Source organism: Zingiber officinale, chromosome 4A (assembly GCF_018446385.1).
Source record: "Zingiber officinale cultivar Zhangliang chromosome 4A, Zo_v1.1, whole genome shotgun sequence".
NCBI classification, from domain to species: Eukaryota; Viridiplantae; Streptophyta; class Magnoliopsida; order Zingiberales; family Zingiberaceae; genus Zingiber; species Zingiber officinale.
Genome location: NC_055992.1, coordinates 15,127,664 through 15,141,842, shown reverse-complemented (window position 1 = coordinate 15,141,842; position 14,179 = coordinate 15,127,664). Strand labels below are relative to the sequence as shown.

General features: G+C 35.0%; 1 protein-coding gene across 3 annotated transcripts; it reads right to left on the bottom strand.

Moving 5' to 3' along the window:
• Nucleotides 1-1,977: 1,977 nt before the first annotated feature.
• On the bottom strand, nucleotides 1,978-5,649 carry LOC121969605 (acidic leucine-rich nuclear phosphoprotein 32-related protein-like). 3 transcript variants are annotated; one of them, XM_042519791.1, is made up of 3 exons: nucleotides 4,100-5,649; nucleotides 2,390-2,690; nucleotides 1,978-2,240 (listed from the first exon to the last, which is right to left on the bottom strand). In XM_042519791.1, exons 1-2 carry the CDS (start codon nucleotides 5,288-5,290, stop codon nucleotides 2,427-2,429), a joined length of 1,455 nt encoding a protein of 484 aa, XP_042375725.1. In that variant the 5' UTR covers nucleotides 5,291-5,649; the 3' UTR covers nucleotides 1,978-2,240; nucleotides 2,390-2,426. The 3 variants fall into 3 exon arrangements, 2 of the variants coding, with proteins under 2 accessions (XP_042375725.1, XP_042375724.1); XR_006108583.1 differs by lacking the exon at nucleotides 1,978-2,240 and adding an exon at nucleotides 3,792-3,922 and having other exon boundaries at nucleotides 2,570-2,690; XM_042519790.1 differs by lacking the exon at nucleotides 1,978-2,240 and having other exon boundaries at nucleotides 2,296-2,690.
• Between the last annotated feature and the right edge of the window lie 8,530 nt (nucleotides 5,650-14,179).

Genomic DNA, 14,179 nt, shown 5'->3' with positions numbered 1-14,179 from the left:
TTTGAAAACACAAATGCATAGATATCTTTTAGCAACTTCCTTGTGGATTTTGGTTTCTTTACAAAGTTTGAACTGTTTGCTTCAGTTTCATCTTCTTATCCAGGGGCCCTTTCTTTGGAAAAAAAAGAAACATTTCGAGGAGCCTTTTTGACTAAATTTATGTGTTATGTCGGAGCCCTGCTGATGGTCCAGGTAATTCAGGACCTCCTTCTTATGATATCTCGTGGCACAAGTTGATAAACTAACATTTCTATCTTCCAACTGTGGTATCCAAAATGAAACACATCTATCTTCCAACTGTGGTATCCATAATGAAACACAGTATTCTCTGTATGCTCTTGCTTTTGAATAAGACATGGTAAAACTGCTTCAGAGAATTTATCTCGTATACTTTTTGACCAATATTTTGGTATTATAAAGAAAAGGATTTTGTTGTCATTCTCGGCTAGATTTATGACATCTATTTTCTGTGGTCTGATTCAGAGAATTATCCTTTGTATTCATTAGATATTTAGATGTCATCACCAGTATCAGTATGCCGTTTGTCCATAAGTTACACTAGAGATATGATACTTTTAATTCTTTGAAACAATTGTTAATCTGTCTAACCTGGAGTCTATGCATCTTGGTCAACCTGTTTAAAGGAAAGTAGTATAGTTTTAGTATGTTCAAATTACAGATGAGGCTCACTGTAAACACTAATCTGTTGTTCATATGATCTTACGGATCCATGTAGACTTCCCAACTCTCAAGTTATTATCATTACTTAAACATATCATTATAAATAAAATTTAATATCTAAGTCAATAGCTCAGAAATTGTCCCGTTTGACATCTGACTGGTTTATTGTTTAGTTGATTTCTGATTTGGTTTCATTAATTATATATAAAAAATTTAGATATAAAACTCTAACCCAACGTTATTATGTACGCACAAATATTATTTAATTATTTTAAACATCTAATACTATTGTTGATATTAAATAATGACATTTATGCAATAATATTACTTTAAGCAACGAATGTGGTATTAACATTATAAAATTTATGTTTATAATTAAAGCTTCAAATTCAGAAACAATGAAAAATTGGTATCATATGTTAATATTTGGTTCATGCGAAATAAAATAAAAATTAAAAATTAAAACTAAAACCAAATAAGTTATGGAGTTATTAAACAAAACTAAATTTAAAAGTTTATCTAATTCGATTTAATTTTGATGTCCAATAAAATAATCAACACTCAAATTTAGGAGTGATTTTGATTAACAAATGGATCGGATTTAAAAATTTGATTATTTTAAAATTTTATTTTAAAAAAATATTGATTTATTCGATTAATAATTTGAGTTTGATTTTAAATTTTTTTATCCGATTAAATTGAAATAAAAAAACCGATAATGATCAATTCAGTTTAGGTATCATTGTGATTTATTATTAATTTTTAGTTTTAATTAGAAAATTTTGATTAATTCTGTTTGTTTTGACCGAATGATTATTAGAAAAGTTGATTGATACAATTAGTTAAAACAAATTAATTGAGTCAGTTTATTAATTTAATTCAGTTCGATAATTTGCCTACCATTACTAAACCAAACTCATTCAACTCTGTCAGTACTGACGGAAGACGGATTCAAAATTATGACTAATCCAATCCATTCAAAGTATCCAATGCCCTGGTGGCGTTCAACATTACTGGGTCAAATATTAATAGGCATGAAACAATGGGATGAAAATTGACAACACAAGCAAACAAAAAGGAACAAGATCCGTCTCAATTATATTTCGCTTCGCAGGAACACGTGATTTAAAGGTCTTGGCGTAGTGGTAGAATTACTACCATGTGATCTAAAAGTTACTAGTTCAAGTTCTTAAAAATAATCTCTTACAATAAGATATTAGATAGACCCTTTCTCGAGATCATTTCCTACACCAGACTATACTTTAGGAACACATGACCTGAACACACATTCAAACATAAACAGTGAAGGAACAAGATGTCTCATTCTAACGCCACACGTACACGTGAACTATGTGTCAAACACAAATTGAATGGGAAAAAGGATAACGGCTATTAGTATTTGAACTTACCAACACAACCGAGCTCAAACTGTGAAGGAACAAGATACCTCTATTTCTCTGCCGCAAGTACACATGAACAAGGAATGATCTAAACACACAACGGCTAGTAGCACTTGAACTTACTAGTTTGGAGGGAACGAGATTGAGAACTGTACATACCTGCCATTCGAACGTAGATGAATAACTAACTTTTGAAATCAGGAGGGAAGACCAATAAAAAACAAACTGAACATTTTTTTTCCTTTCATTTGCTGGTTCTTCTAGAAAGGCAAGTTCAGAATACACTACATAGGAGGGAAAGAACCCACCGCCAATAACCATTAACACAGCGGGATCGAGAAACTGTCAAGGACAATTCTTAGGCCTACATTGTTGTTCCTGCTCGGACTCCTCATCGCTGTCATTGTCGTCTCTCCTTCGCTTGTTGGGCTGAGAAGAAGGCACATGGTGCGGAGAAGCTTTATCATTTCCATGGAGGAGCTCTTCAACATCATCATCATTGTCGACCTCGTCATCTTCATCTTCCTCGAACACGTCATTCCCAGCTGCTTCCTCAAGCGGAGTCCGTGCAATTTGTTGCACCAGATACTCCCCACCATTGTCATCTTCCTGAAAACAGATTCCAGAAATGTTACTCAGAAAAGAGATATATCATACACAAAAACGATCAAAACACAATTAAGATCAAGCAAAAAGAATATGTTGCAATTATAAGCAAAACAAGTGAAAGGAATGCTGGGCAAGAACAAACATGAGATATCACCACGGTCCAGTTTCACAGCTAGAGCATTCCTTAATGAAAGTGAGTAGATCACGATCACATGGAATAATGAGGAAAATGGAAAGGAAAAGAAAATAACACTGACAAATGAAGAAAAAAAACATATCAATTATTATTTCCACACCGAGAAGCAAAAGAATTTTAAAGAACAAACTACAATAATTAAAAGAAGCAAGTTAAAATATCTTTTTTTTTTTTTTTGTTCTTGAGCATGAGGTGTCTTTACACACCACGTTGGATGTGAGACTATGAGTAAAGTCTCCTTTTTTTTACTAATGAAGTTTGAAGGTATTCAAATATATATATATAATTTAAAAACTAGTTAAAACAATGAAATTCTGATACTGTAAAATAAGATTTGATTAACTTCATGCATTTTCAATACAAGTATAAGCATTAGAGGTGAAACTTGTTGATCAGATATATAAAAAAAAGTAAGAATTAACTCGTGAACTTAAACAAGACCAATAAATTTTCTAACAGACTTTTGATGGTTCAAAAACATTCAGACATGCTAAGTGTGCACTAACAAGCTATTTCATCAATAAAAATATAAAAATTTCTCAACAATTGATTTGGGGGAAAACATCATTTGATACTGGTATAATCTCAAATTCAACATAGTAAAATAAAACTAAAGCAGAACAGATGCTTCGTTCTCCATGATAATAAGCATTAACATGCATAAAAGGTATTTCCAAAGTGAAAACAAGATAAATGAGTGTCAAAATGTTTTGGCTATTCAATCAGCACAAATGTGTTTGATATGCTTGCAGAATCATCAGATGTGCAATGTTACAATATTATGTGTATCATGCACATGAAAGAGTCTAACTAGCTAATGTGTTTTATATAACCATCCTACAAAATGCCACCATGATAATTCACTAACACAGATTTCTATGCACAATAGCCAGTGTTTTTACAACCTGAACCACTCACTAATGCAATCATAACCAGGAGGAACCCATTGCCAAGTGAGTCCAATTGATTCAAGGGAGGAATTTCAGTTGAATCAGATTTTAGGTCGTTCAACATGAGAAATCTTGAACTTGCTGACCTACAGTTCACTGTTAGTCAGCATTTATAAATGGTGATCAAAGAAACATGAAAACTGCCACATAACAAAGAAACATTAGAATAGTTATACATAATCATACAACAAATTCCTATTCAACATTAGCACAAAATAATTTATAACAATGAATGATAAATTGTTTCAGTAACAACAGTATACCTCAAATTCATCCTCACCATCACCTTCTTCGGAAAATCTATCATCATCCACGTCCTGCGCATCTTCCTGCCCAATCTCTCCATTCTCATCTTCATCACCTTCACCTTGCTCATGACCATCAATCTCCCCTTCCACATTGATGAATCTCCCTAAGCTTCCAGGTCCACCAACATCGTTGTCATATGGAACATCCTGGTCTTCCTCTACATCACCATCCTCAGCATCCTTGTCCTCTTCATCTAACTCTTCTTCGCCCTCTTCAACCCCATCATCATCATCCTCATTGTCTTCTATGTCATGATCCTCAATAACATCGTCTTCTTCTTCATCATCATCATCATCATCATCATCATCATCCTCTGCATCAATCTCCTCTCCTAAATCCACCTCATCATACTCATCTACATCGTCCTCCTCTTCATCCTCTACTGAAGCGGCTCTGATAGAGGCAACTCGAAATCCATTGGAAGCATGATACCCCCTCTCTGAGCCATTTGCATCTGTCCCCACACCAGTCTCAATGTCCTCTTCCTCAGCATCACTTTCTTCTTCTTGATCAACATCGTCTATTGCATGTATTGTATTGCTGCCACTGCCATTCATCAACCTCTTGGCATGTTCTTCTCCATCAACTTCACCGCTCCCAGGATCCTCATCATCTTCATCTTCTTCCTCTTCCTCATCTTCCTCATCAGACTCTGACCGTTCATTTTCATCGGTGTCCAACTTATCAAGATATTTCAGAGTCCTGATCATTCCGAATACTCTTGATCGATAATCCTTGATCCTGGTAACAGGACACTCATAGAGATCCAAAGATACGAGCCGGAGTTGAGCCAAAGGTGACAAATCCTCCAGGAACTGGATCCGGTTGTTGGAGAGATCAAGATCCCGGAGAGAATCCAGCCCAGCATCCACCAGAAATTCAAGCCCTCCGCCAATGCGATTGTCAGATAGGATCAACCGGTGCAGGTTCTGAAGACGCGGAAACTTCTCGAGCGATGACACCCCAATGTTTGCGATTGAGAGAACCTCCAGCGACTGATACCTCTCCAGGATCTGCGGCGGCGGAAGCTGTCCGTGACAACACTTCACCGAACCGTCAAGCGTGAGGCTCCGCGGCGGTGAAGCAGAAGATTCCTCCTGAGCGCCTATCGCCGCCTCCACGGCCCTCTCCCAGGCCTCGTCCATATACCAAAAGTAATAAAACAAGAAACCCTAGACACAAACGCCGATCCACGAATCAACCAAAGAAAAACCCTAAATATTGAGAGAACCAAACTGATTCCAATCGAAACGCAAACAGCATAGCAAACTCCCGACCAACGATTGAGAAACCAAAACAACTATCCAAGGAAATCCAGAAAAGAAAACACTCGTCGACACACAAAATTCATCGATTCCTCGCGATCGATGGATCTGCACCGGTTCCACTCATGCACCGGTGGCGACAGGACGGAGGCAGCAGAGGTCACGAAACTTTCGTCGACACTGACTGACTGGAAGAGGTGAAGAACCCTAATGCTGCTGCGTTTACTCGTCGATGGAAGGAAAGGAAAGGAAAAGAAAACAAATTAAAATAATAAATATTTTTTTTTATATTTTTCTCAATAGAGAGAAAAGTGAGAATTTAAAATTTACTCACAAAATTAAGCTAATTTCTGCCTTTTAAATAATAATAATAATAATATTCAAGAAAAAATATTTAAAAATAATCTTTACACAATTTTATCATAGCAGTTTTCATCTCCGATACTTTTCACTCACTGTGGTTGTTGGTTCATGGATTAAATTCTTTATCTTATTATTTAATTAAGAATATGGATCTTTAATAATTAATTCTTAATTAATTTAGTAAAATTTAAAATTAAGTTATGTTAATATTTTTTTTTCTCATCGAAAATAATTTTAAGATATTTAATTAAGAATATGGACATTTTAATAATCAACTCTTAATTGATTTGGTGAAGTCTAAAATTAAGTTACGTTAATATCTTTTTTTTTTCTTTTTACACCACCGAAAATAATTTCAAGGATTATTGATAATTTTAACATTTTATCTTTCTCAAATCATATACCTATAACTTAATTTCTATTATCTACATCGCTTCTTCTCACCGCCTCAATCCTTATCGATTTTTTATTATTCTCTCCTTCCCTCTTCTTTCTATTTTTCGACTACAGTTTTTTTTCCTTATCCTATTATATCATAACACATCAATCCATCTGTTTTGACTAGGGTCAATCCTGACTTTTGGAGGCCTTTGACGAGAATAAAAAAGGGGCCCTATAGGGAAAAAAATTACTAACGTACAATTTAAATAGAGTTTAATAGAAAAATTAGAAAATCAATATATTTTATTTAAAATATAATAAACTCCATACAAAATATATTTTTCAAGATTCTCTAAAAAGTATAATATCATACAAAATATATTTCCTAAACTTCTTAGAAAATGCAATACCTATAAATACAAAAAAAAAATATCAAATAATCATTGAAAAAATCTAGATTTTCTAGCATTTTGAGAAAAAAAAAATCATCAATAAGGTCTTCAAAATCAAGTTTTTCTAATACTTCGTTTTCAATACATAAAATTGTCAAACTATTTAATTTTTCTTGAGACATAGCTAAACGCAAGTGTGATTTTATCAATTTTAGTTTAGAAAAACTTCTTTCTACTGGTGCTACAGTAACCAGTAAAGTTAACCAAACTCTATAAACAATGGAGATATTAGGAAAACAATCTAAGACTTTTACGAACTCAAGAACTTCAAAAGCTGACTTTGTTTCTGTTAGTAAATACATTTGTAGCATTTGTAATTCAGAAAATATATCATCAACATTAATATCAGATTTGTCACTATATTTTAGAGCAACTTAAAAATTATCACAACACTCACGCAATCTATTATCATCTATTGAAAGTAACTTTTTAGGATTGAACAGAAAATCAAAAATATTTTCAAAGACTTCCAATTATTCAAATATATTCTTTAAAGATGAAATAGCAATATCAATAATAATAAAAAAATAATTAATTCTAAAAGATTTCTCAGCACATTGTGAAATCTCTTTATGACAATTTTCATAAAATTATTTTTTTCTACGAGTTATACATTTTTGAGAAAAAATATGATCAATTTTCATTTTAGATGCAATCTCTTTTGTTAATGTCATAGTAGATTAGAAACCTTCCTCCCTATATCTTTCAAAATAAGAAATAAGTCCTCGCAAAATCTTTATTGCAACGTCAATTGCATATCTTTAGATTGTAACTTTTTGCTAATCAATTCATTTTTTTTTCAAAATGTTATGTCATACAGTCATGCCTAAAAAAATTCAAAACTTTCAAGTTTATGTGTTGCTAAAGATTCAGCCTCACTCCTAGTCTTAGCATCTTCACTAACTCTTGATAATTCATATAAAGCTTCTTTTTTATCTCATTTGGCTAATTTATTATGACAATGATATTATTAACATGACTTTTCTATCTTGTTGACAATGACTTTAGAATTAATTGATGAACATGATCTTGTAAAATCTTCTACCTTTTTGCAGAACTAGCAAATAAAATATACATGATGTGTTGTATAACTCCAAAAAATGACATAGCCTTAATATGAGATTTTGTCATATCATAAATTGCTAAATTAAGAGAATAATAAGCACATGACATATAAAATTCTTTTGGATTTATTTCAAGAAATCTCTTTTATACACCTTAATTTTTTTACCTTTTATATTGAAACTATTATCATAACCTTACCCCCTCACATTATCAATATCAAGTCCAAGGGTTTCTAAAATAGATTGTAATTCATTAAAAAGTCCTAACCTAGATGTATCATCCACTTTAAAAAACTCTATAAAATACTCATTTACCTTTATAGGACAAACTAACACATCCACACATTGAATTATCAAAGTCATTTGCTCATGGTGACTTGCATATGAAGTACAATCAAGTATCACTTTAAAATATTTTGAATCCTATGACTAAGGTGTTGGAGATCGGTGGCCGGTTAGAAGGGGATTGAATAGACATTGACCCTAAATCACTTTCCTACATATTTGTTAGCACAGCGGAATACAAAAAAAAATACAAATATGAATACTAAAGGTTAAAGACAAGAAAGAAAACAAGCAAACCACTATATGTTGATGTAACGTGGTTCGGAAATAAAGTTCCTACTCCATGGCTATCCGTAAGGTGGATAATCCTGATTCGTCGGTGGATGACTCCTTGAAAAACCTCCGGCTAATTAATGTAGCTCCTTATGGGTGGAGAAACCTCACCACAACTCTCATAAGAGTTCTTGAGACGCTAGGGCACTTGGAAGACTACTAATAGGGTTATCCACCACTATTTCATCAACCTTAACCAAGCTACAAAGCTTTGGTTATATAGGCCACAGGTTGGAAAATCTCGCCTACTAATCGACTGGTGAAAGTACCAGTCGACTGCCTTTTATGAAATTTTGACCGTTACATTCCAACGGCTCGATACCAGTCGACTGGTGAAAGTACCAGTCGACTGCTCCACACTGGCCGAGCAAACAGAAGCATTCTGTTTACTCCAAATTGACTGCCCAATCGACTGATGAAAGTATCAGTCAACTGTTACCTGAGTATAGTCTCTTAGCACTTGGACCCTCACCCTTATGACTCACTTGACTCTTCCTTACAGCGTTTACTTGTAAGACACGATAAATTTAATAATAAGTGTTATTCAAGAAATAATCTTATTAAGTTTTTCAGGAATTTTAAGAAATTTTTCTAGATTTAAACGGAGTCTGTATGACATGTTTAAGCGGTAGAGTTATTGGGCTTGGAGAAGACCTATTTTGGAATATCATTTAAGAGGGAGTTGATTGAGGAATTAACTTAGGGTTTAATCAATGTAAACCTAAGTATATATTAATGTAATGTGCCTATTCTTTGCCGAGACCATTTCTTTCCCCGATTCCTCCTCCTTTCCCCTTCTGATCTCCTCTTTGCCAGTGCCTCACACTCCACTTGTCTTCGCTCACGACGTCACCCGATCATTGGCCGCTGTCGACCCTCTTCTGGTTGCGGACACTGAGCACTCGTCGGAGGCTGAGCACTCGAGCCAACGACACGATGGATTTTCAATCCCGATCTCCTATCCTCATCGTCGGCGTAGATCTCCACCGAGTTGTGCCTTTCATCGTCGATTCTTTTCCCCATTGTTCATCGATCCACCCTTTCCTCTTGATCGTCACTGAAGTTGCTTCGTCGCTGGTTGTCACTGTTGCCGGAGGAAGGATCAACGGAGGGGGAGGGGGGCTAGGCCATACTCTCCCTCTCACTAACGGATCTGAGCAAAGCAGGTGGTTGCCATCGGGGAGGTCCATCGCCTTCTCCTCTTCATCAGATTCCGGTTCCTCATCCTAGCTGACATAGATCGACTACCAATCCTTAGAGTGGGACAGACTTTCGACACAAAATTAGGATAAGGTATGGTTCATATCAGATTTGTAGCTATCTAATTTCTATTTTTGTATTAGAATGTGGAGATTGATGCTTGGTTGGTCATTGTAGCTTTGGTCAGTATTGTTTGCCAGTGATCCACAATTCCAACGATCCTATTTCAACAGTGAATCCCTCCGTCCGTGTTCCACCAATAGTCACCTTCGATTTGGGTGAGTTTTTGGGGTAAGCCATGGTTGTAAACCCTAATTTAATTAGGTTACGGTATGATGGAGGTTAATTGTTGGATCTAGATTTAGAGCTGACTTGGGGATTGGGTTTGGATGACAACAACTCCACCTAATGTCGGCCACCCATTTTGGTAGAAAGGTTTTCGACTGTGAGTTAACAAGGGAGCAACCACATTAAGGTAAGCTATGTATGAAGATCAGTTAACATTTCGGTGATGGAACAGATTAATTAGGTTGATAATATGACATGGTTAAAGTTAATTGGGGATTAAACCTAATCAATATGTGGATTTGGGAGTATCAAGGTTAATTGTCTCAATTAGCGTTTCCCCTAATTACGATGGGCTTTGGGGTTTAGCTAATTATTGTATATGTGATTAGCTAAACTGTACATCATGTAAATTGCTGGACTTTGATTCGAGACGGGCGTCTTGACGTGGGATTACTTGACACAATCTACGTATAAAGACGGGTATTTCTTCCTTGGTCTCTATATAGTTCTTTGAACTTAGTGCATGGTTATTATATAATGGTTTATGCTGCTTTACCTTAAATCTATTTGTTTGATATCCTGTTTGAGATTTATCTTCTTGTCCTTAGAGATGATTTATTTATTCATATACAGTCTTAGATTTTGGATATCTAAACTCTATTGTGTATATACTGTTGGTTGCTACTCGGAAAACCTAATGGTTCCACTGTACAAAAATTTTGTACAAAGATCTGAACCTTTTCCTTGCTACCATGTGTTCTTTTAAATTAAACTTGGATCACCTACGGAACTTAACATGTTTGATCCAAAGTTTAATTTATTTGTTCTTTTAGGTTTAGACTTGGATCTCCTGCGGAACTTAACACTTTCGATCCAAATCACCTAGGTTATTAATTCTATTAAATATTAATTTCCAAAATTGGCTTCCAGTACTGATGTGGCGAGGCACATGACCTTCTTGGATATGGGAGCAACCACCACCGACTAGACAAAGCCTTTTAAGGAAAGCTAATATTTAATTTCCTTAAATAACTTTAGGTCAACCAAAAAAAAAACAATCAAATCACAAGGAAAAAGAAAAACAAAAGAACACAACATCGAAAATAAATTCGAAATACTAGAATTGCATGCCTCTTGTATTTGGTATTTCTACAAAGAAATAAAACTAGCATGATGCGGAAAAACATTACTAGTTATACCTTTCTTTTGAAGACAGAGACCTCTTGATTTTCTACCGTATTCCTCTTCTAACCTCGGACGTTGTGTGGGCAACGATCTTCCGAGATGAGAACCACCTTTCCACCTTCCTTCTTTCTTCTAGATTTCGGCCACAATAAATTTCTTCAAGGATGAAGAATTTCGGCCACCACCAATGCTCCAAGGGATGCTAGAGACGAGGCTTGCTTTCTCTTCTTCTTCTCCTTCCTTGATCCGGCCACAAACAAGAGCTCCACCAAGAAGATAGGTTTCGACCAACAAGAGGAGAGGAGAGAAATAGGGCCAGCCACCAAAACCAAGGAAGAGAGGGAGGAAAGAATAGAGGTTGTTCACCCATGAAGGCTCCTCTACCTCCTCTTTTATAAGTCTTGGCAAATAAGGAAATTTTAATAAAAACTTCCTTAATTCTTTTGTCATGAAAAGGAAAAATTTATTTAATTAAAAATAATTTTTATTCTCATTACTATAATGGCCGGCCACACCAAATCTCCAAGCAAATAAAAATTTTAAACACAAATTAAAACTTCCTTATTTGCTTCCGGAAATTTTATAAAAAATTTCTCCAATAATTTTTATCCCTTCATGATTGGTTAAAATAAAATTTTATAAATTAAATCTTCCTTTAAACATGTGGATAATTTCCGGAAAGTTATCTCTAAAAATTAAAATCTCCTTTCAATCTACAAATAAGGAAAGATATCAAATATTTTCTTAATCTTTTGTAGAAACTAATAAAAGAAAATTATTAATTTTTTAAACTTTCTTTTAAATCATGAACATGGTTAAAAGGAAAGTTTTTACCAAAATTAAAATCAACCTTTTAATCTACAAATAAGGAAAGAGATTTAGCTCTTCTCTTAATCTTTTGTAGAATCTTATAAAAGGAAAGATTTAAATTTTTAAACTCTCTTTTAAATCATGTTATCCACATAAGAAAAATTTAAAAAAAATAAAAATCCTTTTATTTTAATTTGGGCCGGCCACACCAAGCATGAACCCAAGCTAGGGTCGGCCACCTTGAAGCACCGATGAACCAAACTTTGGCCGGCCCTAGCTTGGTCTCCAAGCTAGCTTGGCCGGCCCCTATGGGATGGGTAAGAAGGTGGGTATAGGTGGGTATAGTACTCTATAATTAAGAGGCTACGATAGGGACCGAGAGGAGGAATTGGTTTTGGTCTCCCGATAAAATTAAGCATCCCGTGTTCGCCCCGAACACACAACTTAATTTTATCAATAATAATTCATTCCACTAGAGAACTATTATTGAACTACCGCACCTATCCCAAATTACATTTTGGGCTACTTCTTATTATGAGTGTGTTAGTCTCCCTGTGTTTAAGATAACAAATGTCCACTAATTAAGTAAGTTACTGACAACTCACTTAATTAATATCTAGCTCCAAGAGTAGTACCACTCAACTTCATCGTCATGTCGGACCAAGTCCACCTGCAAGGTTTAACATGACAATCCTTATGAGCTCTCTTAGGGACATTCTCAACCTAAATCACTAGGACACAGTTTCTTTCTATAATCAACAACGCACACTATAAGTGATATCATTTCCCAACTTATCGGGCTTATTGATTTATGGAACTAAATCTCACCCATTGATAAATTAAAGAAATAAATATCAAATATATGTGCTTGTTATTATATTATGATTAAGAGCACACACTTTCATAATAACTGAGGTCTTTGTTCCTTCATAAAGTCAGTATAAAAGGAACAACCTCAAATGGTCCTACTCAATACACTCTAAGTGTACTAGTGTAATTATATAGTTAAGATAAACTAACACCTAATTACACTACGACCTTCCAATGGTTTGTTCTTTTCCATCTTGGTCGTGAGCTACTGTTTATAATTTATAAGGAACCGATAACATGATCTTCTGTGTGTGACACCACACACCATGTTATCTACAATATAAATTAATTGAGCAACTACATTTATTGTAAATGTAGACATTTGACCAATGTGATTCTTATTTCTAGATAAATGTTTATACCAAAAGCTAGGCTTTTAGTATACATCCTAACATATACATGTAGAGTATATATAGTAGGGGATATCTTGTTGACTGAATTAACATACTGATTATGCATTTGATGTTGAGTTACACATGATTGGTATACGTTGTAGGAGTCACCTGGTTGATTGCCCATTTGCATATTATATGTGTACACATGTTTGGTGTTTGCTGTTGGTGGAACTATATTGATTGTATCTATATTGTGTGTACACGTCTCTAATATATACTATTGGAGGAATCATGTCGATAATACCTATGTTGATGATTTTATGTGTCTGGTGTGATATTGGAGGTATCACGTTGATTATACCTACGTTGTAGTGTGCATACGTGTGTGGTGTGTATGTGTCTTGTGTTTCTACTTATTGTATTTGTTGTTTAGTAGACACCAGTTGAATCTACCCATACCTATAGATATAGATATTAGATGGATCATTGTACTGGAGGTATTTATGATTGATTGAGGTGTTGCATTGATGATGACTATGTCTGTATCATGATTATTACATCATGCCCATCATTTTCACTGCATGTTGATAATCAAATGTCTCCCTTGTGGTTGAGCGGGTTGTTAGTCATTTATAGCTGTCCATTCGACCATTGTGGGAGAGTGGTAGCTAGGAGGGGAGCGGCTGGTCTGTCAGCCTCGACCACTCATGAGTAGTGATATTTGGAGGATACAGTAGTCAGGAGGCTAAAGATGTGAGTAGTCAGGGACCCTGATGCTATATAGCTAGATAGCTACTTAGCGAACTGTCTGCCTCGACCACTCTATTGTGGTATCTAGAGGGTAGTATAGTTGTCACGGATCCAAGCCTCTTGGCCATATAGGGGTCGTGGTGTTTGGAGAGGTGGTGAGGGTGACCATGGAGCATGCATGCGCATTTGCATATGATACGCAGTGCATCTATGGAGATATATTTGTATATATGTCTAGTAGATACTAGCTATATGTGATTGTGATATGTTGCACTTTTTTGAGCTATGATTGTTGCATATGGTTGTCATGCTGCATACATGTCATTTAATATACATGTATATGCTGTCAGTTATATTGCTCAAGTGTTGCGAGCAGATCTGTTGCTGATCCCTGATGAGTTTACTGATCATTATATCGTATGTGTTGATTTCAGATTGGGTAGGTGTATTTAT

Coding starts and splice junctions, on each gene's coding strand:
- LOC121969605 (XM_042519791.1), bottom strand. CDS start 5,290: ATGGACGAGGCCTGGGAGAGGGCCGTGGAGGCGGCGATAGGCGCTCAG. Junction 2,691..4,099: donor ATGGTGAGGATGAATTTGAG/GTATACTGTTGT, acceptor ATCTGTTTTCAG/GAAGATGACAATGGTGGGGA.